The 24,561-nt window shown below is 39.5% G+C and overlaps 7 protein-coding genes across 8 annotated transcripts; 5 read left to right on the top strand and 2 right to left on the bottom strand.

Moving 5' to 3' along the window:
- The first annotated feature begins 655 nt into the window (after nt 1-655).
- LOC101302463 (coatomer subunit gamma-like) lies at nt 656-3,340 on the top strand. Its single transcript, XM_004301503.1, has one exon. It carries the CDS (start codon nt 656-658, stop codon nt 3,338-3,340), a length of 2,685 nt encoding a protein of 894 aa, XP_004301551.1.
- A 662-nt stretch (nt 3,341-4,002) lies between these two features.
- On the top strand, nt 4,003-6,086 carry LOC101302172 (probable peptide/nitrate transporter At3g16180-like). Its single transcript, XM_004301502.1, has 4 exons — nt 4,003-4,090; nt 4,179-4,396; nt 4,479-5,029; nt 5,165-6,086. Exons 1-4 carry the CDS (start codon nt 4,003-4,005, stop codon nt 6,084-6,086), a joined length of 1,779 nt encoding a protein of 592 aa, XP_004301550.1.
- Nucleotides 6,087-6,515: 429 nt separating this feature from the next.
- LOC101301879 lies at nt 6,516-8,112 on the bottom strand. Its single transcript, XM_004301501.1, has 7 exons — nt 8,085-8,112; nt 7,800-7,926; nt 7,408-7,583; nt 7,170-7,298; nt 6,991-7,069; nt 6,748-6,886; nt 6,516-6,638 (listed from the first exon to the last, which is right to left on the bottom strand). Exons 1-7 carry the CDS (start codon nt 8,110-8,112, stop codon nt 6,516-6,518), a joined length of 801 nt encoding a protein of 266 aa, XP_004301549.1.
- A 1,356-nt stretch (nt 8,113-9,468) lies between these two features.
- On the top strand, nt 9,469-11,329 carry LOC101301682 (peroxiredoxin-2B-like). Its single transcript, XM_004299942.1, has 3 exons — nt 9,469-9,773; nt 9,953-10,032; nt 10,935-11,329. Exons 1-3 carry the CDS (start codon nt 9,619-9,621, stop codon nt 11,186-11,188), a joined length of 489 nt encoding a protein of 162 aa, XP_004299990.1. The 5' UTR covers nt 9,469-9,618; the 3' UTR covers nt 11,189-11,329.
- A 2,241-nt stretch (nt 11,330-13,570) lies between these two features.
- On the top strand, nt 13,571-16,343 carry LOC101301202 (rac-like GTP-binding protein ARAC7-like). Of its 2 annotated transcripts, XM_004299940.1 has the most exons (8): nt 13,571-13,993; nt 14,271-14,358; nt 14,469-14,578; nt 14,816-14,879; nt 15,007-15,071; nt 15,166-15,231; nt 15,371-15,477; nt 16,135-16,343. In XM_004299940.1, the coding sequence occupies exons 1-8, from the start codon at nt 13,895-13,897 to the stop codon at nt 16,163-16,165; spliced, it is 630 nt and encodes a 209-aa protein (XP_004299988.1). In that variant the 5' UTR covers nt 13,571-13,894; the 3' UTR covers nt 16,166-16,343. The 2 variants fall into 2 exon arrangements, with proteins under 2 accessions (XP_004299988.1, XP_004299989.1); XM_004299941.1 differs by lacking the exon at nt 16,135-16,343 and having other exon boundaries at nt 15,371-15,481.
- Nucleotides 16,344-17,533: 1,190 nt separating this feature from the next.
- On the top strand, nt 17,534-19,263 carry LOC101300915 (cyclin-dependent kinase F-1-like). Its single transcript, XM_004299939.1, has 2 exons — nt 17,534-18,039; nt 18,294-19,263. Exons 1-2 carry the CDS (start codon nt 17,551-17,553, stop codon nt 19,176-19,178), a joined length of 1,374 nt encoding a protein of 457 aa, XP_004299987.1. The 5' UTR covers nt 17,534-17,550; the 3' UTR covers nt 19,179-19,263.
- Nucleotides 19,264-20,785: 1,522 nt separating this feature from the next.
- LOC101300626 lies at nt 20,786-24,332 on the bottom strand. Its single transcript, XM_004299938.1, has 3 exons — nt 23,815-24,332; nt 21,828-22,074; nt 20,786-21,338 (listed from the first exon to the last, which is right to left on the bottom strand). The coding sequence occupies exons 1-3, from the start codon at nt 24,133-24,135 to the stop codon at nt 20,959-20,961; spliced, it is 948 nt and encodes a 315-aa protein (XP_004299986.1). The 5' UTR covers nt 24,136-24,332; the 3' UTR covers nt 20,786-20,958.
- Between the last annotated feature and the right edge of the window lie 229 nt (nt 24,333-24,561).

Genomic DNA, 24,561 nt, shown 5'->3' with positions numbered 1-24,561 from the left:
CTCTCTCTGATCGGTTCTGCTCATGTAGAGCAGTAGAAGAACACCGATCAGTTTCAGTTTTTCTATTCCTTGTATCCGTTAGATAAGCCAATCCATTTCTCATCATCGATCCCATACATTCAAACCAATTCAAGGTTCTCCAAGTCTTCTTCTTCCATTCTCTGTAGTCTGTACCCAGAAGTCCAAGCGTCGCCGGACGATTTCAGAGGATTGAGTTTTTCTCGTCGGAGACGGGTGAACATAACGGAGGCCGTGGTAAAAAGAACCGAGATTTCTGAAAGGGAGGGAGGGAGGGAAAAAAATAATAAAAAAAGAGACTGTGGACTGGACTTAAGTGGGCTAGGCCGACAGGTGTCGTGTCTAGGCGGTCTCCAGGTTGGTGGGCCTAACGGGCTGGGGGTCCCATCATTTAAAAACGAAAAAATAAAAAAGACATGGTGGACTGTCTTAAGTGGGCTAGGCCGACAGGCGTCGTGTCTAGGCGGTCTGACCCGGTCTCTAGGTTGGTGGGCCTAACGGGCCTAACGGTCTCCTAGAAGGAATGTGATTACTTTTCCAAGTTTGCTAGACCTTTCTATATAATCAGACCATTAGGCATATCAAAAGACCAGAATTAGTTCTCCGTTACAGTTTCCCAGAGATATTCAGGTTCACAATGGCGGCTCAGCCTCTTGTAAAGAAAGACGAAGACTATGAAGAGTGCCACTCTCTGTTTTGGAGGATTGAGAAGGGTGCTGTTCTTCAAGAAGCTAGGGTGTTCTTCAATGATGCTCAGCTAGACTCAAGAAGATGCTACCAAGTTATCACAAAGCTTTTGTATCTACTGAACCAGGGCGAAACGTTCACCAAAATTGAGACTACAGAAGTTTTCTTTGCCATGACTAAGCTTTTCCGGTCCACAGACAAAGGTTTGAGGAGAATGGTTTATCTTATGATAAAAGAGCTCTTGCCTTGTGCTGATGAGGTTTTTATTGTGACAAGCTCCCTGATGAAGGACATGAATAGCAAAGCAAGTGATGATATGTATCGCAGGGCAAATGCCATTCGTGTGCTTTGTAGGATTGCGGATGGAACCCTTGTTACACAGATTGAGAGGTACTTGAAACAAGCCATTGTTGACAATAATCCAGTTGTTGCAAGTGCAGCTCTAGTTAGTGGCATCCATCTATTCAAGACTAATCCGGAGACTGTTAAATGGTGGACTAATGAGGTCCAGCAAGCTGCTCAGTACTCAGGGGCATCCCTTGTGCAGTTCCATGCCCTGGCTTTACTTCATCGTATACGACAACATGATGCTCTTGCTATTAGCAAGATGGTTACCAGCTTGACAAGTGGGAATACTGTCGACCGTTCTCCAATGGCTGAATGCCTGTTGATCCGCTATGCTAGTCAAGTTTTGCGTGACTCCGCTGGAACTGGAAGTAGTAGACAATTAGAAAGTGATAGTTGTAGATCCTTTTATGATTATCTTGAGAGTTGCCTGCAGCACAAAGCAGAGATGGTGATGTTTGAGGCTGCCAGAGCAATTACAGAGCTCCCTGGTGTGACCAACGTACTAATGGCTCAAGCTATCAGTGCTCTTCAGCTATTTCTAAGCTCTTCTAAGCCGCCGGTGTTAAAATTTGCTGCCATCCGCACTCTGAACAAGGTGGCAATGACACATCCAAAGGCCATGATCTGCAACAGTGATATGGAGAGTATGGTTTCTGAACAGAATAGAAGCATTGCCACATTTGCAATCACCACACTTCTCAAAACAACAAATGATCCAGCAACTGCGGACTGTTTGGTGAAGAAGATAACTAATTTCATGTCCGAGATTGCTGATGATGAACTCAAATTAGTAGTTGTCGAAGCCATTAGATCATTGTGTATGAAGTTTCCGGGGAACTACAGAGCTGTGTTGGAGTTCCTAAGCAAAAATCTTAGAGAAAAAGGTGGTGTGTTCGAGTACAAAAAGGCAATTCTTGATTCAATTGTTAGTCTGATTAGAGATATCCCAGAAGCAAAAGAAACTGGCTTACTTCAACTTTGTGAGTTCATTGACGAAAATTTCAAATTCACCTACCTTACCACTCAGATACTCCACCTTTTGGGGATTGAAGGGCCAAGAACCTCAGATGCAAGTAGATACATAAGGTACATTAATAATCGAGTGCATCTTGATGCGAATGCCAGTGTCCGGGCCAGTGCAGTGAGCACATTAGCCAAATTTGGTGCCATGGTTGATTCACTGAAGCCACAAGTACTTATTCTGTTAAGAAGATGTCTCTTTGACAGTGATGATGAGGTTCGAGACAGGGCGATACTCTATGTCAATACACTTGGAGGAGATCATGACTCTATACTTGTTGAGAACATGAAGGGCTTCCTCTTTGGCTCTCTAAATGTTCCCCTAGTCAATCTCGAAAAGAGTTTGAGGACTTATTTGGCATCTGCTTCAGAAGAACCGTTTGACATTACTTCTGTACCTAAAGAGAATGAGACTGAGAAGAAAGCACACATTGAAAAGCCAACTACATCCACCACAGTCTCCGTTTCCTCTATTCCGGAGTTCTCAAACTTTGGGAATCTTTTCAAATCTTCAGAACCTGTGGAGTTGACAGAGGTAGAAACTGAATATGCAGTTAGTGTTGTCAAGCACATTTTCGATAGGCATATAGTGTTCGAGTATAACTGCAGCAACACCATTCCGGAGCACTTGCTGGAAAAAGTTGTGGTCGCCGTGGATCCTTACGAAGGAGAGGACTTCACTCAAGCTGGATACAAACCTATCAAGTCTCTTCCCTATGGTGACACACCTGGACAGGCCTTTTCGGAATTTGAGAAGCCGAAAGGTGTCCCTGCTGCTGTAGGAAAATTTTCAAACATGTTGAGGTTTAGAGTTACAGAAGTTGATCCAACCGCTGGTGAAGTAGTAGAAGATGATAATGGTGTAGAAGATGAGTACCAGCTAGATGACATTGAGGTGGTTCCTGCCGATTATATGTTGAAGGGTGAAGAGGTACTAGATTTCAGGCATGCATGGAAAACGATGGGCCCTGACTTTGAGCTGGTAGAGGAATATCGGGTGGACCAAAGGGAGAGCTTGGGTGAAGTGGTTGCGGCCGCCATCAACCTCCTCGGAATGCAGCCATGCGAGGGCACCGAGGTGGTTGCCGGCAACTCAAGGTCACACATGGTTCTACTGTCGGGTGTGTACACAGGCAATGTGGATGTCCTAGTGCGGTTGTCGTTTGGAGTTGATAGTAGTTCAAAGGAGGTTGTGATGAAAGTTGCGGTTAGGTCCAAAGATGGGAGTGTCAGCTGTGCCATCCACGACATGGTGGAGAGCGGCTAGTTGAGGGAAAGAAGGTCGGAATGTTTCATGACACCACATTCTTTACTTTGACGTAACATGTTTTTACTTTTTAGTGACTCGAGAATTTAGTGAAATATTGTGCGGTACGTTTTTTTCACAAGTAATTAAAGGTCATAATCAAGAAAAATTGAATCATCGTAGTTAACTAATCAAAAATTCCTATTGTTCATGTACCCAAAAAAGAGGTCTAGCTGTATTGTTTCACTTTTAACCGGTTAAGGGATGAGGTTGGTGATTCTTAGGATACTAGGATTATGTTGCAGACTTGCAGACATACAAGATCTGACATATGTTTTGAAGGTCTTAAGCCCCGGCCAGCTCTTCATAATAGAGCCTTTCCAAGTTTCTATATATTTTCCTGATGATAAATTCTATGTAAGAATGTTGGAATTTCCCCACAAAGCCTCAAATTACTTTTTGGAGTATTAAGAAAATTTTAAAATAGATTAAGATTGTTAAAAGCTATGAAAGATGCCGTGGCAGGAAAACAAGAGCTCCAGTATTATACTTCTTTCTTGTTAAATACTAAATGATGATTGGCATCAATGCGTCATGCATGAGTTTGTTCATGCTTATCTCTCTATTAGCTACATTCTTTGATCATATCACAGCAGACCAATTCTATGGTTGCAGAGGAAATGATGGAGGTTTCTTCAGAGAAAGCCAAAACCACCGAAGAAGTTGCAGGCAGGAAGCTGGGTGGCCTTAGAACCATGCCCTTCATCATATGTAAGAGTTTTCAAATGTTTGATATATAAGACTTTTGTTTTCCTTTCGAAAAATTGATCAAAGTTTTGTATGAATATCGTATGTGCAGCAAATGAGACGTTTGAAAAGGTTGCAAGCTTTGGTCTGCAAGCAAATATGATCTTGTATTTGATGCATGAATATAACATGGAGTTGGCCAGCGGAACATGTATTCTGTTCTTGTGGTCAGCTGCAACGAACTTTACTCCTATCATGGGGGCTTTTCTCGCCGATTCTCACTTCGGCCGGTTTCGTGTTATCGCTTTAGGATCAGTTGTTAGCTTACTTGTAAGCAGATTTAGTTGCTCATAATCCACTTCACAGTAATTATTTATATGAAACTATTTAATACTCATTTTTGTTGTTGAAGGGAATGGTGCTGTTATGGTTAACAGCAATTTTTCCACAAGCAAGGCCACCCCATTGTGATGCGAAATCTGGAGAAAAATGTGTTCCACCAAGCTATGCTCAACTCATGCTACTGTTTTCAGCATTTGGTCTCATGTCAATTGGATCCGGCGGCATCAAACCATGTTCATTGGCCTTTGGTGCAGATCAATTGTACAAACCCGAAAACCCGAAGAGTGCAAAGATCCTAAGAAGCTTCTTCAACTGGTATTATGCTTCAGTAGGAATCTCAGTTATGGTCGCAGTAACAGTCATAGTATACATACAAGACTCAGCTGGTTGGATTGTGGGTTTTGGAGTTCCAGCAGGACTCATGTTGTTGTCTACTTTTCTGTTTTTGTTTGGATATTTCCTCTATGTCAAAGTGCCTCCAAACAAGAACTTGTCTGCTGGATTTGTACAAGTGATTGCAGCATCTTGGAAAAACAGACACTTGGATTTGCCCCCAAAGAACTTTGATGGATGGTACAGTCTCAAAGGTTCAAAGCTTGTTACCCCAACCAATAAACTAAGGTATAACTATAAATACTCATAATCATGTTAGTGAAATCATGGGATGATACTTAACTATCAATTTTCTTTTCTTTGGGCTCAAAATTTTGTATTGAAGTTAGGGTCAAAGTTGATCATATGCATTCGGATTTTCAGGTATCTAAACAAAGCTTGCATGATTAGAAGTCGTGAGAAGGACGTAGGCCCTGATGGGTTAGCCGTAGATGAATGGAGTTTGTGCACAGTTAGACAAGTAGAAGAGCTCAAGGTACTGATCAGTGTCCTGCCCATTTGGTCAACCGGCATCATGATTGCGGTAATCATCAGCCAACACTCAATTCCTGTAGTACAAGCAACCACCATGGACAGACACCTCTTCCCTCATTTTCAACTGCCAGCAGCTTCCTTCTCCCTCTTTGGAATTCTCACTCTCACAATTTGGGTGGCAATATATGACAGAATTCTAGTGCCATTGATATCAAAGTACACGAAGAGGCCTGGTGGATTGAGCTTCAAGCAACGAATAGGTACAGGGCTAGTACTCTCTTGCTTGGCAATGGCTGTGGCATCAGAGGTGGAGCGGTGCAGAAGAAACACAGCGATCCAAGAAGGGTTTGAAAATAACAAGCACGGTGTGGTGACAATGTCTGCTTGGTGGTTAGTGCCACAGCATTGCCTAACAGGACTTGCTGAGGCTTTCAATGCCATAGGGCAGATAGAGTTCTACTACTCTCAGTTCCCAAAGAGCATGTCTAGCATTGCTGTGGCTCTTCTGTCACTTGGGTTTTGTATGGGAAGTTTGGTTGGGAGTCTCATAGTGACTGTTATGAACAATGTGACCAAGAAAGGGGGAGTGAGTTGGGTTTCAAGTAACCTCAACCAGGGTCACTATGATTACTTCTATTTGGTTGTTACTATCTTTAGTATGGTCAATTTCTTGTATTATTTACTGTGTTGTAGGGCATATGGGTGTTGTGAGGATAAAAAGATTTGGGATGATGAGGGTGATGATGATCAAGACATGAAAGAGAAAGAGATGGCCAAGTCTGGAGAGCACTCTGTGTTCTTCTCTGCCTGATTACTATTTGTTACCCTTGATGTAACACCAGATAGCAAATGACTTTGGCAAATATTGAATTTTGGTATGATTGTGTATACCACTGAGTTACTGTCATACATTCATATAAATAAAACTTTAGCATAGAGGAAAGTGTGAATTTATTTCCTTCCAATCCCCCTCCCACAGCAAAAACACAAAATAAGACTCGATAATTAACAATGCCAGACTAAAGATGATAAGTAACACTATAGTTCTGAAATGTCAACAGTTTCAACAAGCTCATATGTGTTAAAATGACACCAGACGCTGGTCACCAAAATGGAAATTCAATGATTCCAAGACGCAATTATCTTCAGAAACTTGCTTCGATGTTGTTCTCACTCTAAAAGGCAGTTATCCTTCTTATGAAACATGGCGACGTCCAAGAAATCCCTGGGATAGAAACTCCTAAAATAATGATTTCCGTCTCGATGACACAGATGTCATTCTTAAGAAATGCTGCATTTGCTTCCTGTGTAATGAGTTCAGGCCAACCCAAACCCCAGCTTGGGGCACTGAACCAGTGTTTAGCTGCAAAAGAAGAAAGAAAAAGAGAATTAGGTTTTTATCTCGACCAAAACTGGCTATATATGGCCCAGATTGTTTTTCTACCTTCTTGGACAATATGTTTGCCATGAACCTGATCCAGAATGCGTACTTTAAACTGTGCGAGTATCTTAGAGCCAGTAGGAAGCTTTTCAGTTTCATCCATTCGCAAATAAACAGAAACATGACTACCCTTTCCAGCAGATGTTCCCTTGGGATAGAGGGAAACCTTCCTGCAACATTAACAAACATACATGAGAACATTCTTGATTATTATTAGATTACCTGCGAGGCTACACCGCTACACACATATACTTGAATTCTCAATAGTCAATACCATTTGCAATATTTCTGATCTCCGGCGATGAAAGATGGGGAGTAGTAATAGTCAGCCGTTAGCTTTGAGAAGTCGATAACTTTCCAAACATACTTGTACATAAGTGTTGAGATTCATTGCTACCATCTCTCCTTTGCCTTTTCTCATCTCAGAAACAAAGACCTCCGCTCCAAACTCACACTGGTCATCAACCAGGTAACCATTGCAGACGTTATTGAAATCTTCAAGAGAGATAAACCGATCGAATCCGGCAGAACCACCAACAATTGTCCGATAAAAGCAATACTTTTGCTCCTTTTTATTGGCATCTGATTAAGCAACGATTCCAGAAATGTAGTTAACTATATACAAATATGAATTTTAACAACTGCTGAAATAGATCCACATTAAATGATTTAAATGATTATTAAAAGATACCTTCACGAACAAGGTAGGTCTTCGTTTCCTTCTGCCGGTTGAGCAAAAACAACTTGTAATCAACCGTTACCACCAGGCCAGTACTTATTGGTTTCTCTCCAGCCATCTCCAAGTACAGAGAAATGTGGTCAGTCACATTGCGCTTCTTATTTCCATTTGGAAAGAGCACTAGTTTCCTGCCGTGAACATTGAAACATGTATATTGGCATGTTAGTTAACCATTATGAATCCAACAGAACTTCTCTAAACCCTAAAACCTAAACACGTCCATCTACATGGACTTCATACTAATATACCGCACTCATATATATAAATCATTTACTTGTATGAATTGGAAAAGGAAAAAAAAACACTAATTAAGAACTAATCTAGAGAAAAGATAGAGTAATTACCAACTGTATCCTCCAGCCTCAAAGTACCCAGATTCAAATCTATCCTCAGATTTCAGAGATGAAAACGACATAATTTTCAGAGTGTGGTGTTTTGGAGGTTTCTTCGAGATTGTTTTTATGACCAAGCCTGCAAGTTAATAATCCGAACACGTACAAAGTCATTGTTAAAATATCCATGGTGATGCATATATGAACTAGCTAGAGTGCTAGACACAATCAAGTATACCTTAATTCAATTTGAGTATAGTTAAATTATCAATATGAAACACAGAGAACTCATCTTACCATTACAGTCAACGTCGAGGGTAGCCATGTCGTTGAGATCAAACTCGGCGGCCACTACGAACGTAATAACAGGGAAACAAAGGACCCTAACGCAGCGAAACTCTAAAATACTGAGAGAGAGAATTTGGGGAGAATATCCTTGTATTTCCTTCATAGAATAAACCTTTATATATAGATGATACAATACATAAGGAAAATACATATATTCCTATTACAACATTGATATTGAATCTTATGCTGATTTTACTTTGACTTAGACACACACAATAAATCATATTTTCTTAAACAAAAAATATATTGTGAGAGAAACTATCTATGATTTTTAATTTTAATGCATATAAGTAGCATTCAAGTCCAAATCGAACTCATTCAAGTCCAAAAAAAATAAAAATAAAAATAAATTCTTTATTTTAGTTGAGTCGAAAGAATTAATTTAATCATTTAAATTATAAATGAAATGGGGAATGAGTTGGGTCTCAAGTAACCTGAACCAGGGTCACTATTATTACTACTATTTGGTTCTCACTGTCATGAGTGTGGTTAATTTCTTGTATTATTTACTTTGTAGTTGGGCATACGGGTCCGTGTGAGGATAAAACGATTTGGGATGAGGGTATTGATGATGAAGACAAGACAGAGGAAGAGATACACAAGTCATGACCAGGAGAGTATGCAGTTGTTCTTACTCCTTGATTTGTCTTGGTGAACAGAAAATGGCAATATATAATATAGCAAATATAGGTGGTAAACACTCTCAGCATTAGAATTTAGAAATTATAAGGATATGTAACTGCATGCCCTATTATATGAAACAATTTCGAGGCTTGGTGTAATCTTCCATATAAATATCATACGATATTAGAAAAGTATTGATATGCCAAAGAATCATTGAAGCACTTTTTCATGTTTAACATTCTTTTCCTATGATTTTAAGCCAAGTAAAAAAGTGGTATCAAAGTAATAAATCAGTTGTATTTAGTTCAAAAAAAAGTTGCAATTCACCTTATAAGAAATCACGCTTAATTATCTTTGTGTATGACAGCAATAAACTCTGTTTAAAAAAGAAATCACTTTATCCTTGCGATCCATCCTTCTCATTCTGAAGTCTATGACACATCGCATATCATATATAATATGTAGATATTACATGTGTTAGTTAGATCAGATAATCAATATATAGCTTACTGATAACCTGTTAAAAATGACAAACTTGTCATTATTTCGTCTCTAGACAAAGTACTTTTCTCATTGCTTGTTTTTTTCTTCACATTGGAAATATCTAACACTCTCGAAGGCTTAAAGTTTTTCTTGTGTAGAAATTCATAACGTAAAAATTTATTAACCTCAATAATACCGGATTCCAAAATAAATATCCAATCCAGCTAAGCAACCCATTTCAAATCCATCTCACTCCGCTCCCTTCTATATAAGCAACTCTCACACTCCACAGAAAGTCAGAAACCACTCGTAACTGCCGCTGTATCCGCCGTCTCAACGCCGTTAGTCACCGCCGCCGTCAACCAGAAGCTTCACCATGGCCCCGATTGCCGTCGGCGATTCTCTCCCGGACGGTACTCTGTCCTACTTCGACGACCAAGACCAGATGCAGACGGTCAACATTCACTCCCTCGCCGCCGGCAAGAAGATCATCCTCTTCGGTGTCCCCGGCGCCTTCACCCCCACTTGCAGGTACATATAGCTCTCCTTCTTCGGTTCTAGGGTTTCAGAATTCTGTGTTTAAGGCCGATACGGTGTCGTTTTTGGAGCGATGAAATTGGACGGTGTTTCTGATGTTGAATTTTGCTGTAAATTTTGGTTGTGGTGAAATATTATTACTTTTTTACTGAGTTTGCTTGGTGTTTTTACAGTCTGAAGCATGTTCCTGGATATATTGAGAAAGCGGACGAGCTTAAATCCAAGGGTGTGGATAAGATTCTGTGCCTCAGTGGTATGAGCTTCAGTCTGATGTTTTGTTCTGCTAATTATAATCTACAAGCTTTGCGCTTTATATTCGTAGGTTTAGTTTTCGATTAGTAAGAATGTGAGATGTGTGGTCACATTTGGTTGAGGTATTGAAGAATTAGTGTTTGATGTTTGATTGAGGTGTGAATTTGTAAGCTAAGTGAGAATGTGTTTTGATTATGAGGCTAGCGAAGAGTTTATCTTTTTGTGTCAAACGAGCTCTAGTTGAATAAAGGAAATGTTTAGTTGATGTGATTACTGACAGAAACTTGTTAAGTGGTTGGTATAAGTGATGGATTGATAGGTAGTGTGTTATGAGTCACTAGAATATAATGGGACTTTATGTGTGTGATATATATAGTGAAAATTCTCTTTTTCACAAGTTTCTTTTAGGGAAGTAAAGTCCACACACCCCAAATTGTAATCCACACACCCAGTTTCTATTTTTAGTAACTTCAATTTTTTCTTTAGTGATTTAAATTTTGTCTTCATATGAAAATGATTACTAGAAATGGAAAGTGGGTGTGTGGATTTCACATCCCTTCTTTTATACCTTTGGTGTTTGTGTTGTTGTATGTAATTTGGGTGCTTGCGTTGTAATAACTAATCACTAAACTTTGAGTTGATTCTTGATGTCTTGCTGTGGTTCCTCATGTTTTGACAAAACGGGATTGGTAAAAGAACATGAATTAATATATACATCTGGGTTCAATGAACTAATATATACATCTTGGTTCAGTTCTTATGAATGACGGAAACTTTCAATGATTTTAAGCTTGCATAGTGGTGTACAATGTGTTATATGTTTGAATTTCTAGTCTGTTTTTTCTTTTTTCTTTTTTGTGCATTGAGATATATATGGCTCAAGGGTCTGATTCCTGTTTGCAGTGAATGACCCCTTTGTGATGAAGGCATGGGCTAAAACCTACCCCGAGAACAAGAATGTCCTGTTCCTTGCTGACGGCTCAGCCAAATACACCCATGAGCTTGGTCTCGAGCTTGATCTTTCGGAGAAAGGACTTGGAACTCGTTCCAGGAGGTTTGCTCTCTTGGTTGATGACCTCAAGGTGAAGGCTGCAAATGTTGAATCTGGAGGAGAATTCACCGTCTCCAGTGCTGATGACATCCTTAAGGCTCTCTGAAGAGTTTCAAATGTCTCATCTTTAGCTTTGCTTAATCCCTTCTGTATTTGAGACTTTAAATATGTATGTTGGATCTTTAAATCTCGGGCATAGCAGAATGGTTTAATGGAAATAAAGAGCTTTTGGATTTGCACAAGGCTACTTATTTTGAAGACATCTTCAGGTGTTGACGTGCAAATGAGCACTGGTATAGTTGCAATATATGACTAACCACCTTAAACTATAACATTCGGGATGAGCAAAGCAGGCTGTTTAGTAATCTTATGTTTTCTTTTCAAGTTCATTCAAGCTGTAATAGATGTACCAATGCTAGGGTAAGCAAGATTGATCCACTCTCAAAGGCCATGAGTCAGTGTCCACGTAAAGCTAAACATTTGTGTCGAGAGTATGGCAAGGTGGCATGCAATTAGTTTAAGCGCTCGATGACAATGCATATAATATAGGACTCTAAAGTTTGAACTGGGAACTGGGAACGAGTCCATATAATCATTAGAACTAACAAGAGGGCAGTTGGTTATGTCTAAATAGCTGAACTTGGCTCGATTATAATCATCATATTAGATTGTATAATCAATTAGCTTGTAACCCAGGTTTCTACAAGATCGATACAGCTAAATCTTAGCTCTTTGGGCAGAGTGTCTCCTGCAAACTGAAGCTTACTTTTCAATCAAAGACGTTCTTTTAATGGTTAATTTTACGTAAAAAGATCTATGGGAAACAACCTCAAAAAGATTTGAAAAAAAAGAAAAGAAAAGGTAATGTAGATTAAAGATCGATGGGTGCCAAATCGGAAAATCAACTAATCAAGCATGCGTGAAGCTGTTAGTATTAAACTGTGGTTCCAGGTGTGGCATGTGAATGAATAGAGCAGAGTATCTAAAAGCTATTAGTATAGTACTAATACTAGTTTTGTTTGGTCACAAAATCCAATTGCCCAAAAGTTGGAAGCATTAAAAAACCAGAAAGTGTCTGTAAATCTGTAATTTGACAGGTAAAATTAGCATGGATCATTAAAATAAATTATCAAGATAAAAGACAAAAGATAAAAAAATGAACTCTTGTACTGTTTCTACGTGACAGACATTACTTTGTTGTTTGTAGTTGTTGGTTTCTTTCTAGCAGAAGTTATCACATAGCGAGGGACTCCGCCATGTTCTATCATATCGGGGAAAACCCAGAAATAAAATCCACCAGCATTTCATTTTACTTTGTTGTTGAGGAGAAGGTTATGACTTAGGGATCTTTCTTACTCTACGAAGAATCAAATTTCCTATAAGGCGGAACCTAACAAACTAAAACTAGAGAAGTGTCTTACTCTATAAAAATATTACGTTTGCAAATATAATCTAAAATGACATTTTAATTGCCATTACAACCAATTATCACCAAGAAATTGACTCTTGAAATACGTCAATACGTCAATCCGATAAGGCGGAACCTAACAAACTAAAACTAGAGAAGTGTCTTACTCTACAAAAATATTACGCTTGCAAGTATAATCTAGAATGACATTTTAATTGCCATTACAACCAATTATCATCAAGAAATTGACTCTTAAAATACGTCAATCCGATTATGGTATGTTAATTTTTTGTCCTTGAGTTGAGATAACAAACAATGTATGAAACTATGAAATTACTTAGAAGCAAAACTTAGAAGAGGAAAATATACTGATCAGATCCTTGTCATTGTGATTGTACTCTTTCCATACATTACATTGAGTGGGATTAAAACAAAACCAGAATCAGGTTCTGTATTAGTATGCCTCTTCCAAATCATCTGAAAGAACATCAATGAAAACTTAAACTCTGGACAATTTGATTGATTAGACTCAATTATACCTTTAAACACAATAAAAATCTATTTTAAGCTAGACTTTTAGACATGATAACTAACATAAAAAGCCCAAGACCATTTTTTATCTCTTGAAAATACATATTACTTTCCCCATAACCAAAGAAGCAAATATAACGATGAACTTAGCTAGTTCTTAACTATTTCATCACTATATTACTTTCTGATAACCAAAGAAGCAAATAGTGATGAACTTAGCTAGTTGTTAGCTAAGATGGAGAAATTCTAACAGCAGTGATCTGTGATCCTCCTACAATTTAAGGACTTAAACTTAAACTTGTGATTATCGCTATACCTACCAAAATATCAAAATCCATGCAAATTTTTATTGTAAAGATTCAAACTTTACCCGTTTTGCTAAAGAATGTGAGGGCAAGTTGGAAGCCAGCAATAAAGGGAGCCAACAAAAGGCCTATCAGGCTCATAGGGACCGTTTGAGAAGGGACCCATTTTATCAAATTTCAAAAAAAAAAATTTATGTTTTGATTTTTGAAATTTATTTAGAGGGACTACAAAGGTTCAGTTAGGACCCTTTGACTAGACACAAGAGAACAACAGCTCTCTCATATGCTTCATTTTAAATCTTTCTTCTTGAAAGGAGAGAAGAACTTGGCCTATATAGTATCTCACAGCTCAACATATGCCAGGCTCTGTTGTCTGTCTTAGCTACTACTTCTTCTTCTTCTTCTTCTTCTTCTTCCACAAGCTAATACTTCTGGTTCAGTCTTTGTTTGAATCTGCAGACCTCTTCTGGGTTTCTTTAAAGCACTTAACTTTTATTGAAGTTGATACAAGTCCCTCTACTTTTAGCTAAAGAGTAAAGAGAGCCACCGTCTTGAATTTGTGGGAGATATGAGTGCTTCAAAGTTCATTAAATGTGTTACTGTTGGGGATGGAGCTGTGGGGAAGACCTGTATGCTAATTTGCTACACCAGCAACAAGTTTCCTACTGTGAGTCCTTAAATACTCATCCAAGAAATGCTCTTTCTTTCTTTAATTCTTGCATTTATGGATACTTCATGAGATTTCTGTTATGGGTTTGCTTCAACCCCCAAAGTGGTTTGTTCTTGGATTCAAATTTCTTCTCTTTTTTTGGTAATTTGTGCTGTGTACTGAGTTTTCTGTATAGTAAGCTAAAAACCACTAAAAAGGTGAAAAGTGAACTTTACTGTATGTCATCAATGTTGAGTTTAGGACTCTTAGTAATCTCTGTACTCCTTTGTGGCAGGATTATATACCCACAGTGTTTGACAATTTCAGTGCAAATGTGGCTGTGGATGGGAATATTGTCAATTTGGGGTTATGGGACACTGCAGGTAATTTGACATTTGTACTCAGTGAGCTTGTATAATGCTTATTCATGTCTCCGGAGTTGGGTTTCAGCTAATTTTTCAGCTTTGACTGATTATATGTGTTTGGTTTTAAGGTCAGGAGGACTACAGCAGGTTGAGGCCACTAAGTTACAGAGGTGCAGATATATTTGTGTTGGCTTTCTCTCTAATTAGTAGGGCAAGCTATGAGAATGTTCTTAAGAAGGTACTGACTTCACGTCCAATATATTTTCTTTTCTTTTCACTGCCATTTATATGATCTTGGATCAAGCTCTAAAAGAAGTAAAGCTATTTCATTTCAAACTTTTACTTTTTTCTCTGCAATTTAAGAGTTTTCTAATAGGGGAAATGCATAATTCAAATCAAATATTGAATTGTATTCTTCTGGTTTTAGATTAATGTTTCAATTACTAAAATTCTTCCATTGTAATGTGTTTCTCAGTGGATGCCAGAACTTCGGCGATTTGCACCTAATGTTCCAATTGTCCTTGTTGGGACAAAGCTTGGTAGGCAACAGTAACATTTGCAATTTTTTTACCTAGTAATGCATTTAGGAGCGCAGATTTTTTGGCACATCATATTCATGTATTTAGAATTCATATTCTTACCATGCTTATATCTTCTGTGTATTAGATCTTCGTGACGACATGCGCTGTCTAGCTGATCATATGGGATCCAACATCATAACTTCTGCTCAGGTACTGATTTGTGTGTGTTGGTTCTTTTTCATATTGTATTTTCATAAAAGTATTTACATTTATGTATAAGAGACTCATTGTGCTTATTATACAGGGAGAGGAGTTGAGAAAGCAAATAGGAGCTGCAGCTTATATTGAGTGCAGTTCTAAGACCCAACAGGTAGAGTTAAGCTTAACTTATGGGGTTATTTCATGTCCAATCTTTTTGAAGGCTATTAGAGCATCTAAAAACTGTTAAATAATGTAAAGTTATTGTTTGATAAAAACTAATAAGTGATGAACTCTGCTTGATCGATTAGAATGTCAAAGCGGTGTTTGATACCGCCATCAAGGCTGTTCTTCAACCTCCAAGAAGGAAGGATATGGTTAAGCAGAAAAGGCACCGAAGATCTGGTTGTTCAATTGTGTAAGTACTTCTTGCATCCCTGTGGTGTTCTGTTGCTCCAATCTGTTTACCTATTCTCTAGATAATAATAAGACATGTATCCGACCAGACTGATTTGTTTCATCAATCAAGTAGCAAATTCATGTGAGTTCATACAAGAAAAAAGTAAAAATTTTACAATATCAAATATGCCAAAAAACCTAATAGGACAAAAGTTGTTAGAATCTCTATGTATCTTCCATTCCATTAATGCTTCCTTTTGTAGTTTTGTTCCAACAAAAAAAAAAAATTCCATTAAATGTTTGCTTGATTGCTTCTGTTCATTGCCCTAGTCTCTCCTGTGGTCCAAGGAACTAACATCAAGATATCAGGGTTGTCAAATGTATGCAAATAATGTCGGTATAGTTAAATTCTAGATCTTGGAACCATATGCAAATCTTCCCTGATCTAGGTTGAACAATTAGCATTAGAAATGCGATGAGAGGTTCTTTACTTCATACTCATAGTAAGTTGCAGATGTAAGTTGCAGATGCTTACCTCTCTAAGAGTCACGGACCAAATGATTTATACTTCCTTACATGAGTTCCTGAGTGATAAGAAAGTATGAATGCTAATATACCTCATATGCAGTCTACAAAGTCCCCACTAATAGAAACGTTTTGCTGTTACGAATTGCAGGAGCATTGTCTGTGGAGGATGTGATGTGTAGGACGAAGCCAGGCAAGGAATTGGATGTTTGTTTTGGATTGCTCTTGGGGGTAGAGGCTTATTCCTGAAAGCTAATATATTCTTATGTTTGTATTGTTCTAATTCGAGTATCACTACATGGGACTTCTTATGATCTACTTGACGAACTACTGACTAATGTGGAAAAAGTTGAGGGAATTATTCATTCTCTCATGGATTTTGTGTACGGTCGCTTCCTAAATAATAACTAGTTTCCATTACTACTCCCTCTTCCTAGATCATATGGCTCTTACTACTTTTCTTGTGGTTTTGTTATGGTAGTTTGTTTTGTGCTCCCTCTACTGAACTTGTGGCAAAGCCACTGCATCACTCACCCATCAAAGAAGTGGTGATTTGCACAAGGAATTGGCACATGAAAAGCAGTCATGTCTCATTGTCCTGAAAGAAGACCCTAATGAATGAGAGCAGAAGCAATTAGATGAATCATAATGGCTGGGGAGGCATATTTTGTGATGTTGCAGTGGTCCTATTTCAGAGACCAGGTACCTGACACTATCAATGTTGCAGTGGTCCTATTATGTGTGATGAATTACCAGAAAACAAGGCAGGTGAGCCTGCATTGACTACTATCTACCCACAGAGCTTAACATTGCCTTGTCAAGTCCAATGGCAGAGTATGTTCATGGCTTCACCAGTAGTGACCAGTGAGACTGTTTGAGTGTAGGACCCTGATTAAAAACAATTCATGATTCAATAGGCTCCTACATGAGTTCCATACTTTTCCATACAACTCATGATTCAAAATTGTGAGTATTGCAAGACATTCCCAAAGAGTTTTTCATATGGTTGCAAAAATGCACTGATCAAATGGTAAATTTCATCTTAAAAGAACGTGGAGGATCACGAACCACCTAACTTATAGTTAAAATTATACTTAACCACCGCATGTGGTCGAGTTCGTAAGAGCCTAGGTGTGAAACTCCTATACCTAAGTTCGAATCTCAGCCGATGCTAATTGGATTTAAATCCCATTTTTTTATTAGTGGCCAGGGGAGAGGAAGTGTTCTGACATGATCCCTCGGTGCGGATTAATCTTTAGACCTGAAAAACCTTTAAGGATACCGTCGTTAATAACTTAAAAAAAAAAAAAAAGTTAAAATTATACTTCATTTTCAACTCCAAAATATGAAGTAGAAAGCTTACAGTCCCATGTAAAGATCATTTCCAGGTCAGTAAAACTGTAAAAATGTTCTCATTCATTTCCCTCCTCTATCCATAAACGCAGCGTTTCATTCATCCACAAAGATAAACCTCGCACTGTCCAAAACGCTGCGTTTCATTCACATGCAACTCCTATAAAAACCTTTCGTCGTGGTGGGTGATTGAGCACCACACTGTAATTGTGTGATGGATTCTCCACCGGCGAAGAGCTGGAGCATCCACACCCGACCCGAGATCATCGCCAAGTACCAGATCCTCGAGCGCGTCGGATCCGGCGCCTACTCCGACGTCTACCGGGCCCGCCGCCTCTCCGACGACCTCACCGTCGCCCTCAAGGAGGTCCACGACTACCAGTCCGCCTTCCGCGAAATCGAGGCCCTCCAGACTCTCCAAGCCTGCCCCAACGTCGTCGTTTTGCACGAGTACTTCTGGCGCGAGGACGAGGACGCCGTGCTCGTCCTCGAGTTCCTCGCCTCCGACTTGGAGACTGTGATCCGAGCCGCCAAGAAGAACGGCGCCGCCGGGATCCGATGCGGCGAGGTCAAGAGGTGGATGCTGCAGATGCTCTCCGGGATCGACGCGTGTCATCGGAATATGATCGTGCATCGGGATTTGAAGCCGAGCAACTTGTTGATTGGGGAGGACGGTGTGCTCAAATTAGCTGATTTCGGACAGGTAAAAATGCAGTGGTTTAGTTTGAAATATGTTTTATTTACTGATGAAGTGAATACGATATAATAGTTAGATTAAAATTTCCAGGTAAAATTGATCTGTTTGAATGTTTGGATCGAAATGTTATTTAGTTAGAGACTTAGTGAAGAATCAGAAAAATATTGGCATTAGTTAGTTGGATGTTAAGTGATATATTGGTATAACTGCATTGGAATAGTTTTTTGTTTGTTTTCTGATTAGTATGTAATGCTTTTTAGGCAAGGATACTGCTCGAGCCTGGATATGCTCCTGATGAAGCATATGAGCAAAGCGCTCGAAGTCAGGCCAATGTCGTTCAGCCGGCTGGAGCAGTTCCTGAAGAAGGGTACAGAGTTAGAGATGGGAGTATGAGCAAAGAGGAATATTTTAGGGTGTTGGATGAGGTCAAGGCAAAAGATTTTGATAAGGATATGAATGTTGCGGATGGAGATACATCTTGTTTAGCTACGTGTACAACAAGTGATGTAGACGATGAGGTTTTCAAAGCTTCTGATTCATATGAGCCGGAGGATTATGGAGATAAGGCTGGTATGACATCCTGTGTTGGAACTCGATGGTTCAGAGCCCCTGAACTTCTCTACGGATCAACAGACTATGGTTTAGAGGTTGATTTATGGTCGTTGGGTTGCATTTTCGCTGAGCTTTTTACTCTGCAACCACTTTTCCCAGGGAATTCTGATATTGATCAGCTCAGCAGAATCATCAATGTCCTGGGAAATCTAACTGAGGAGGTGTGGATTGAGTGTGATAAGCTTCCAGATTACAAGACAATTTCATTTAATAAAGTTGAAAATCCAACTGGAGTAGGGGCCTGTCTGCCCAATCGTACCCCTAGTGAAGTCTCTCTGGTGAGCAGACTTGTTTGCTATGACCCAGCTAGAAGAGCTACAGCAATGGAGCTGCTGCAAGACAAGTATTTCAATGAAGAGCCACTTCCAGTTCCCCTATCTGAGCTGCATGTTCCTCTCGAGAAGAGTGGGCCAGATGAGGTTTCTGGTGGCTGTCGTGATTACAATGATATGGGTTCAGACTCTGATTTTGATGAATTTGCCAATGTGGATTTTACCGCCACCAAAACAGGTTCTTTCATGCAGTTTTCTTGAGTGAAATTTAGTGTTTACTTGTATCTATTGTTCCGATTGTTTGAAAGTTTTTTGGAGAATTAATATTATGGAATCCTTATATCTACTTCAGTTGGCCAAACGATAGCAGGGCAGTTGTACAAGTTTTTTTTTTACCCTCATCGAGTCCTATTCTGAACCAACAGTACTTGGTTGGTCGAAAACCATAGACATGAGCAACGTATGGAAAAGCAACAAAAAGGAAATGCCACATTACACCAAGATCAGTTTTCCCTAGATATCGTGTCGTTTAGGAATTGTTGTTATGGACTTGGGAATTGCTGTGTTCCTCGACCCGAACAACCAAGTACTGTTTGTGACCCGAACAACCAAGTACTGTTAGTTCACAAACCACCCCCACCCCCCCCCCCCCCCACCCCCACCACCACCACCACAGATTTAAGTACTTTAGGAGGATGAGACCCTCGAGGGAAAAGTTTTGGGGGACTCCTTCAAATTAGTTACCTCCTTCCAAATCCAAAACCCTCAAATATTTGCAGTTTTCAAGTCTCAGAATAAGACCAACTGACCAACTATCAAAGACAATCAGCTTTTAACACCGAAAGGCGTTGAATTCGGATTCTCTCAAGTGCAGGCCTAGTCCTGGGATCTGACTCCGAAGCAGTAACGACATTTTCCTGTTTTGAAAGAATGAAATCACGAACATGGTGCAAAACAACACAACTTTGCAGCTGTCCATCAATCTCTCTTTCAGTGACAACAACCAGATTTCTGGAGATGAGCTGATGAGCTGATTCAGATAATCTTGGGCAACATACTCCACCAGCGACCCGGATATCGGTTTCGCAAGTCCTTCCGCAATCCACAAGTGAATTAGCCTCTCAGGTTGGTTGGTATAGTTGGCGGGAAAAATGCACGAGTATAGAAAACAGTGTTTAAGATGGTTGGAAGATCTATAAAACTCGGCTGCGTTTCGCATCCAAGCTTGTTATACATATCCTCCCACTCCGCCGGAGTTTGTGGCTTCTTTGCCAGCAAGCCACCGACCGCTGAAATTGCAAAAGGTAGGTAACCTTTTGCAAGTCTATGAGAATGTTCTTAAGAAGGTACTGACTTCACGAGAACTTTGATCAGATCAGTCCCAGCAAGCCACCAACCGTAGGTTTCCTCCATTGTTCCCGAGAACCTTCATTCTGAACGGATTCTTAGCCGCTTCCGGTGACAACCCATTACTCAAATCATGGATGTGCTTGGAGTCATGATAATAGGCGACATTAGTAATACGACTAGTTATAATCATCCTACTCCCATGAGCACCATTTGGTAAGACAACCAGATACCTCTTTAGAAAATTGAAACCGCGTTATTCACTGAGCTTTATAATCTAAACATTTCTAAACATTAATCGAGGTGGCTTCCGACGGTACCACAGCTCGGAACCTATTTACAGTTTCATTTGATTTCGGTTTCCATGAATTTGAGTTGTCAACCCAAATGTCTAGCATCAACCCGTTCTGAGGGATCCCTCAAAAGGTGCTCCAATGCACAAAACAAGAAGAAGAGAGATCGAAAGACAGTTTCAAGCGTTAGGTTATAGATGAGCAGTTTTAGCAGCAAGAGAAAAGATTGAGAAGATAAAACAATATATTTCCTTTTCCTTTTAAGTAAATCAAGTATCATGTTGACAGTGAAGTTTGCAAAACAAGTTCCCAATATTTATTTTCGCAGAAAATTAACAAATACAGAGTTCATATAGAAAAAAAGGTGAACAAGGAAACAAACCTAACAGTCTATAGCTGGCTTATCGCACGGGCTGCTGATTGTAGTGATTCTTCTCTTTTTTCTTTGCTGAAGCTAGCCTAGCATTCCTGGCAGCAGCTTCACTCGCAGCAGCTCGGGCTGCAGCATCCATTTCCTTACTTGATTTCTTCTTCTTCATAGATGCCACTTTCTTTAGCCGCTCTTTAACATCACCAGTTGATGTATCTTCTACCTTCTCAGTTTCAGTGGTTCCCTCTGCTGCTGCATTTCCAGTGACATCAGGCTGGTCCTGGGATTCTCTAGATTCCTTCAATGACTTATCCTTCTTTTTCTTCTTTTTGGCACTTTTGCTCTCCCCAGCAGTTTCCTTCTTGTCTAAGTCACCATTTAGGTTCTCTACTTTCTTCTCTTGGGCAACATCTGCATGTTAAAGTAAGCCAAAACTTAGATCATAAGAACAGAACAAAACCTGATGTATTATTATAATCTGATGAAAGTTGCAACAAAAAGGTGATTAATCAGTGGAAGGAACAACTTCGACAACAGTCCCAAAGTGGAGTAAAAGTAGATAGAGGCCAAATATATTGTTTTTCAACTTTGAACAAATGACAACTTATCACATTTAAAGGTAGAAACCAGATGGTACCTGTGTGTTTTAAGAATGTGGGGACATTTAAACAAAAACGAGACACGATACTATGATAGTAATACAAGGAAGTTTCAATTTATTACAACCAGTGCAAGGCAATCATAAATTATCTTTTAATATAGTCCTTTAATAATAACAACAGAACTTTAACACGGTAGTGTCAAATGTAGTGTTCAATTTTCTGGAAAATAGATACTCATTTCTTACTACGAATCCACAGTTGCAAAACAAGAACCAACATAATGTTCAAGACTACATACCTCTAGATTCATCCTGGCCACTGGTCTCATTTTTGCCAAGTCCTAGCTCAGCAAGAACTGCATCCAGTTCTTCAAGCCCTTTTTTCTTCAGTTCCTTCTTAGAAAGCTGCCTTTCTGTATCCTTAGAAGCTTCAGCTAGTTTCTTACCTGTCTCAGTCTCAACTGGTACTTCAAGTTCGTTCTCATGATTCTCGTCCGCATCATCATCAACACCTTCCTCTTCACTGTCACTTAACTGGAATTCAGGCTAAAAATTAGAATTACAGAATCTAACCAGTCGTGAAAGAAATATACTTGCGTGTTTAGTAAAATTGACTAAAATGACAGTATAGTTGGCAATAGTTTCACCCCATATTTTGCAATAAAGTTCACTCTGTTAACAAAATGGTTGTAAAAATTAACTTTAATCTTCCTTATAAAACCATCTTAACTATTGCTCGAAACAAAACTGAAAATGGAGGAACCGGGCAGACTTGGCATGACCAGTTAAAAGGTATAACACATTTAAACAGATTGTCTTCACATTGCATGATTTATGTTATGCAATGCCAGCATCCAATAAGTCAAGCCAAACAAGGATGGGCACATAACTGGTTCGGGAATGCACAAATCAGTTTGACTTTCAACAGATTAACACAAAAAACATATGAAAGTATGAAGACAAGGAAACAGTACAATTAGATTTAGGAACAAGCCAACAAAACCATGAATTTGTTTAATGCTTGACCCATTTCATGCCTAACTCAACAGAACTTGAATGTTTTCATTTTACATGATGATTTGACGGTAAGACTTTGACCTTTAGTTATGTGCCATTGTCTACATATCGTTATCCCAAATGCTATTCTGCCATGACGAGCAGTTCTTTTATGTTATCAGCAAGGATGTCACTTTATCGCTTTCAAGTACTGAACTTTACACTTGAGGTTTATCTACTGGAAATAACATTATAATTCAAAGATCAAAGACCGTCTAAGCTACTCGTGAGGCAGTCCCCCTGGTCCAGACTATCAATTTCATTAATCCTACACCAACATTATTACCAACTATATATTCATAATGAAGAGAAACAAAAAGTAAACAAGTACAAGGTGAATTATGTTCATGTGATGCAAGTACATGTATCACTGAACTGTTTATGTCCTTTTGACCAAGGCAGAAGACCGCATGTCACCCAGCCGCACTTTCACCAATTTAAGAAGATGATGTGTGCTCGTTTAAACAACATCACAGCTAGAAAACTATTGGTCCACCGTCGACAACTGCCGCATAAGACAATGTACGCGTGTTGACAGGATACCTATTATGGACAATCCATAAATACAGAAGATCTAACTATTTCTAACAGCATAAGGAAATATAATTAAGAAAATTCAAGGTAGTCGAAATAAAAGCCACATTAAATGTAACCATAGGGGCCTCGAAAAACCTATTCATAGCATCAATGATGCGATCATCTACCACGTGTAGAAAATATATAGTTGATTGTATCCCTGTACAGAAAATGCAACTACATTTGGACTTCCAAAGATTCGTTACTACTACCATTAACTCGCATCTCTAAAACCGTTAAACTTTTGCTTTGTCCGACCCTCTATCTTTAAACCAAATGATCAAAACTAGGCAAGATTTCCAAAGAATCATCAGATACGATTATTAAAATAACATTACTCCTGTCGAATATTATCATCAGATAAATTCCATAACTCCTGCCGAATGTTATCATCAAAATACTTTGATCAAACCATCATATTCTCCAAAACAAGAAACAACAACAATCAAGTAGTCTATCATCGAATACCGGTGACATAATAACATCCAACCTCATCACATAATCCACACAAATCTCTACAACTCTAGAGTCATCTCAATTCCGCAAATCCAATATCTTTCCCTAAACACACAAACAGAGCTATATGCAGTGCATGTTTTCCATCACTACTATACAAATTTAAACATCATAACAAGCTGAAAGAGAGCATCATACCATATCGCCGACCTCCACATGCTCAGCCTCCATCTCACTCTCCTTCTCCTCCTTGGATTCACCGCCGGCCCAGCCCAATTCCGGCGGCGCAGTAGTAGCGAAGTAGTCGTCATCGTCCTCGTCATCGACATCGGCCCATGACTTGACCGTGAGCGGCGCCGGCGCCCAATAGACCTCCTTCTCCGGCTCGGCCTGACCGCCGCCGCCGCTCTTGCCGGTCTTTGACTTCTTCTTCTTCTTCAAGCTCCCCAGCGCCGCAAACACGTTGGTGCTGTTCAGAACCACCGACTCGTCCTTCCTGCTCCCGCCGCCTCCCGCCATTTCCGACGTGAAAAGGCTCCGCAATCGGAAATGAGAGAGGGATAGAGAGTGTGAAAGAGCTAGGGTTTCAGGGATTTGGAATTTGAGGATCTGTGAAACGGCGACGTTTTGAGGAGGACTTGGGAGAGACTCGAAAGAGAGAGAGAGAGAGGAGAAAACGGTGGTGGTGGTAATGAGATTTTCTCAGTGTGTGTGTGTGTCTAGGTGTGTTGTTGAATCTCTGTGATGGGCCTTATAAACGGGTCCATGTGGTCACGGGCGTGTGTGATTGGTGACGTGGGTGATGCGTGGCCGTTGATGACGGCTGTGATGGGGTGGGATTGTGGTTAGGAGATGAGAGGCATTTGGCTTGCATGCAGGTGATCTGGACCCGCTTGCTTTATATAGATTTATGTGTTTTTCTTTTTTTAGATTTTGTTTTTAATG

Source organism: Fragaria vesca, linkage group LG5 (assembly GCF_000184155.1).
Source record: "Fragaria vesca subsp. vesca linkage group LG5, FraVesHawaii_1.0, whole genome shotgun sequence".
Taxonomy (NCBI): Eukaryota; Viridiplantae; Streptophyta; class Magnoliopsida; order Rosales; family Rosaceae; genus Fragaria; species Fragaria vesca.
This window is presented reverse-complemented; position numbering and strand designations above follow the sequence as displayed.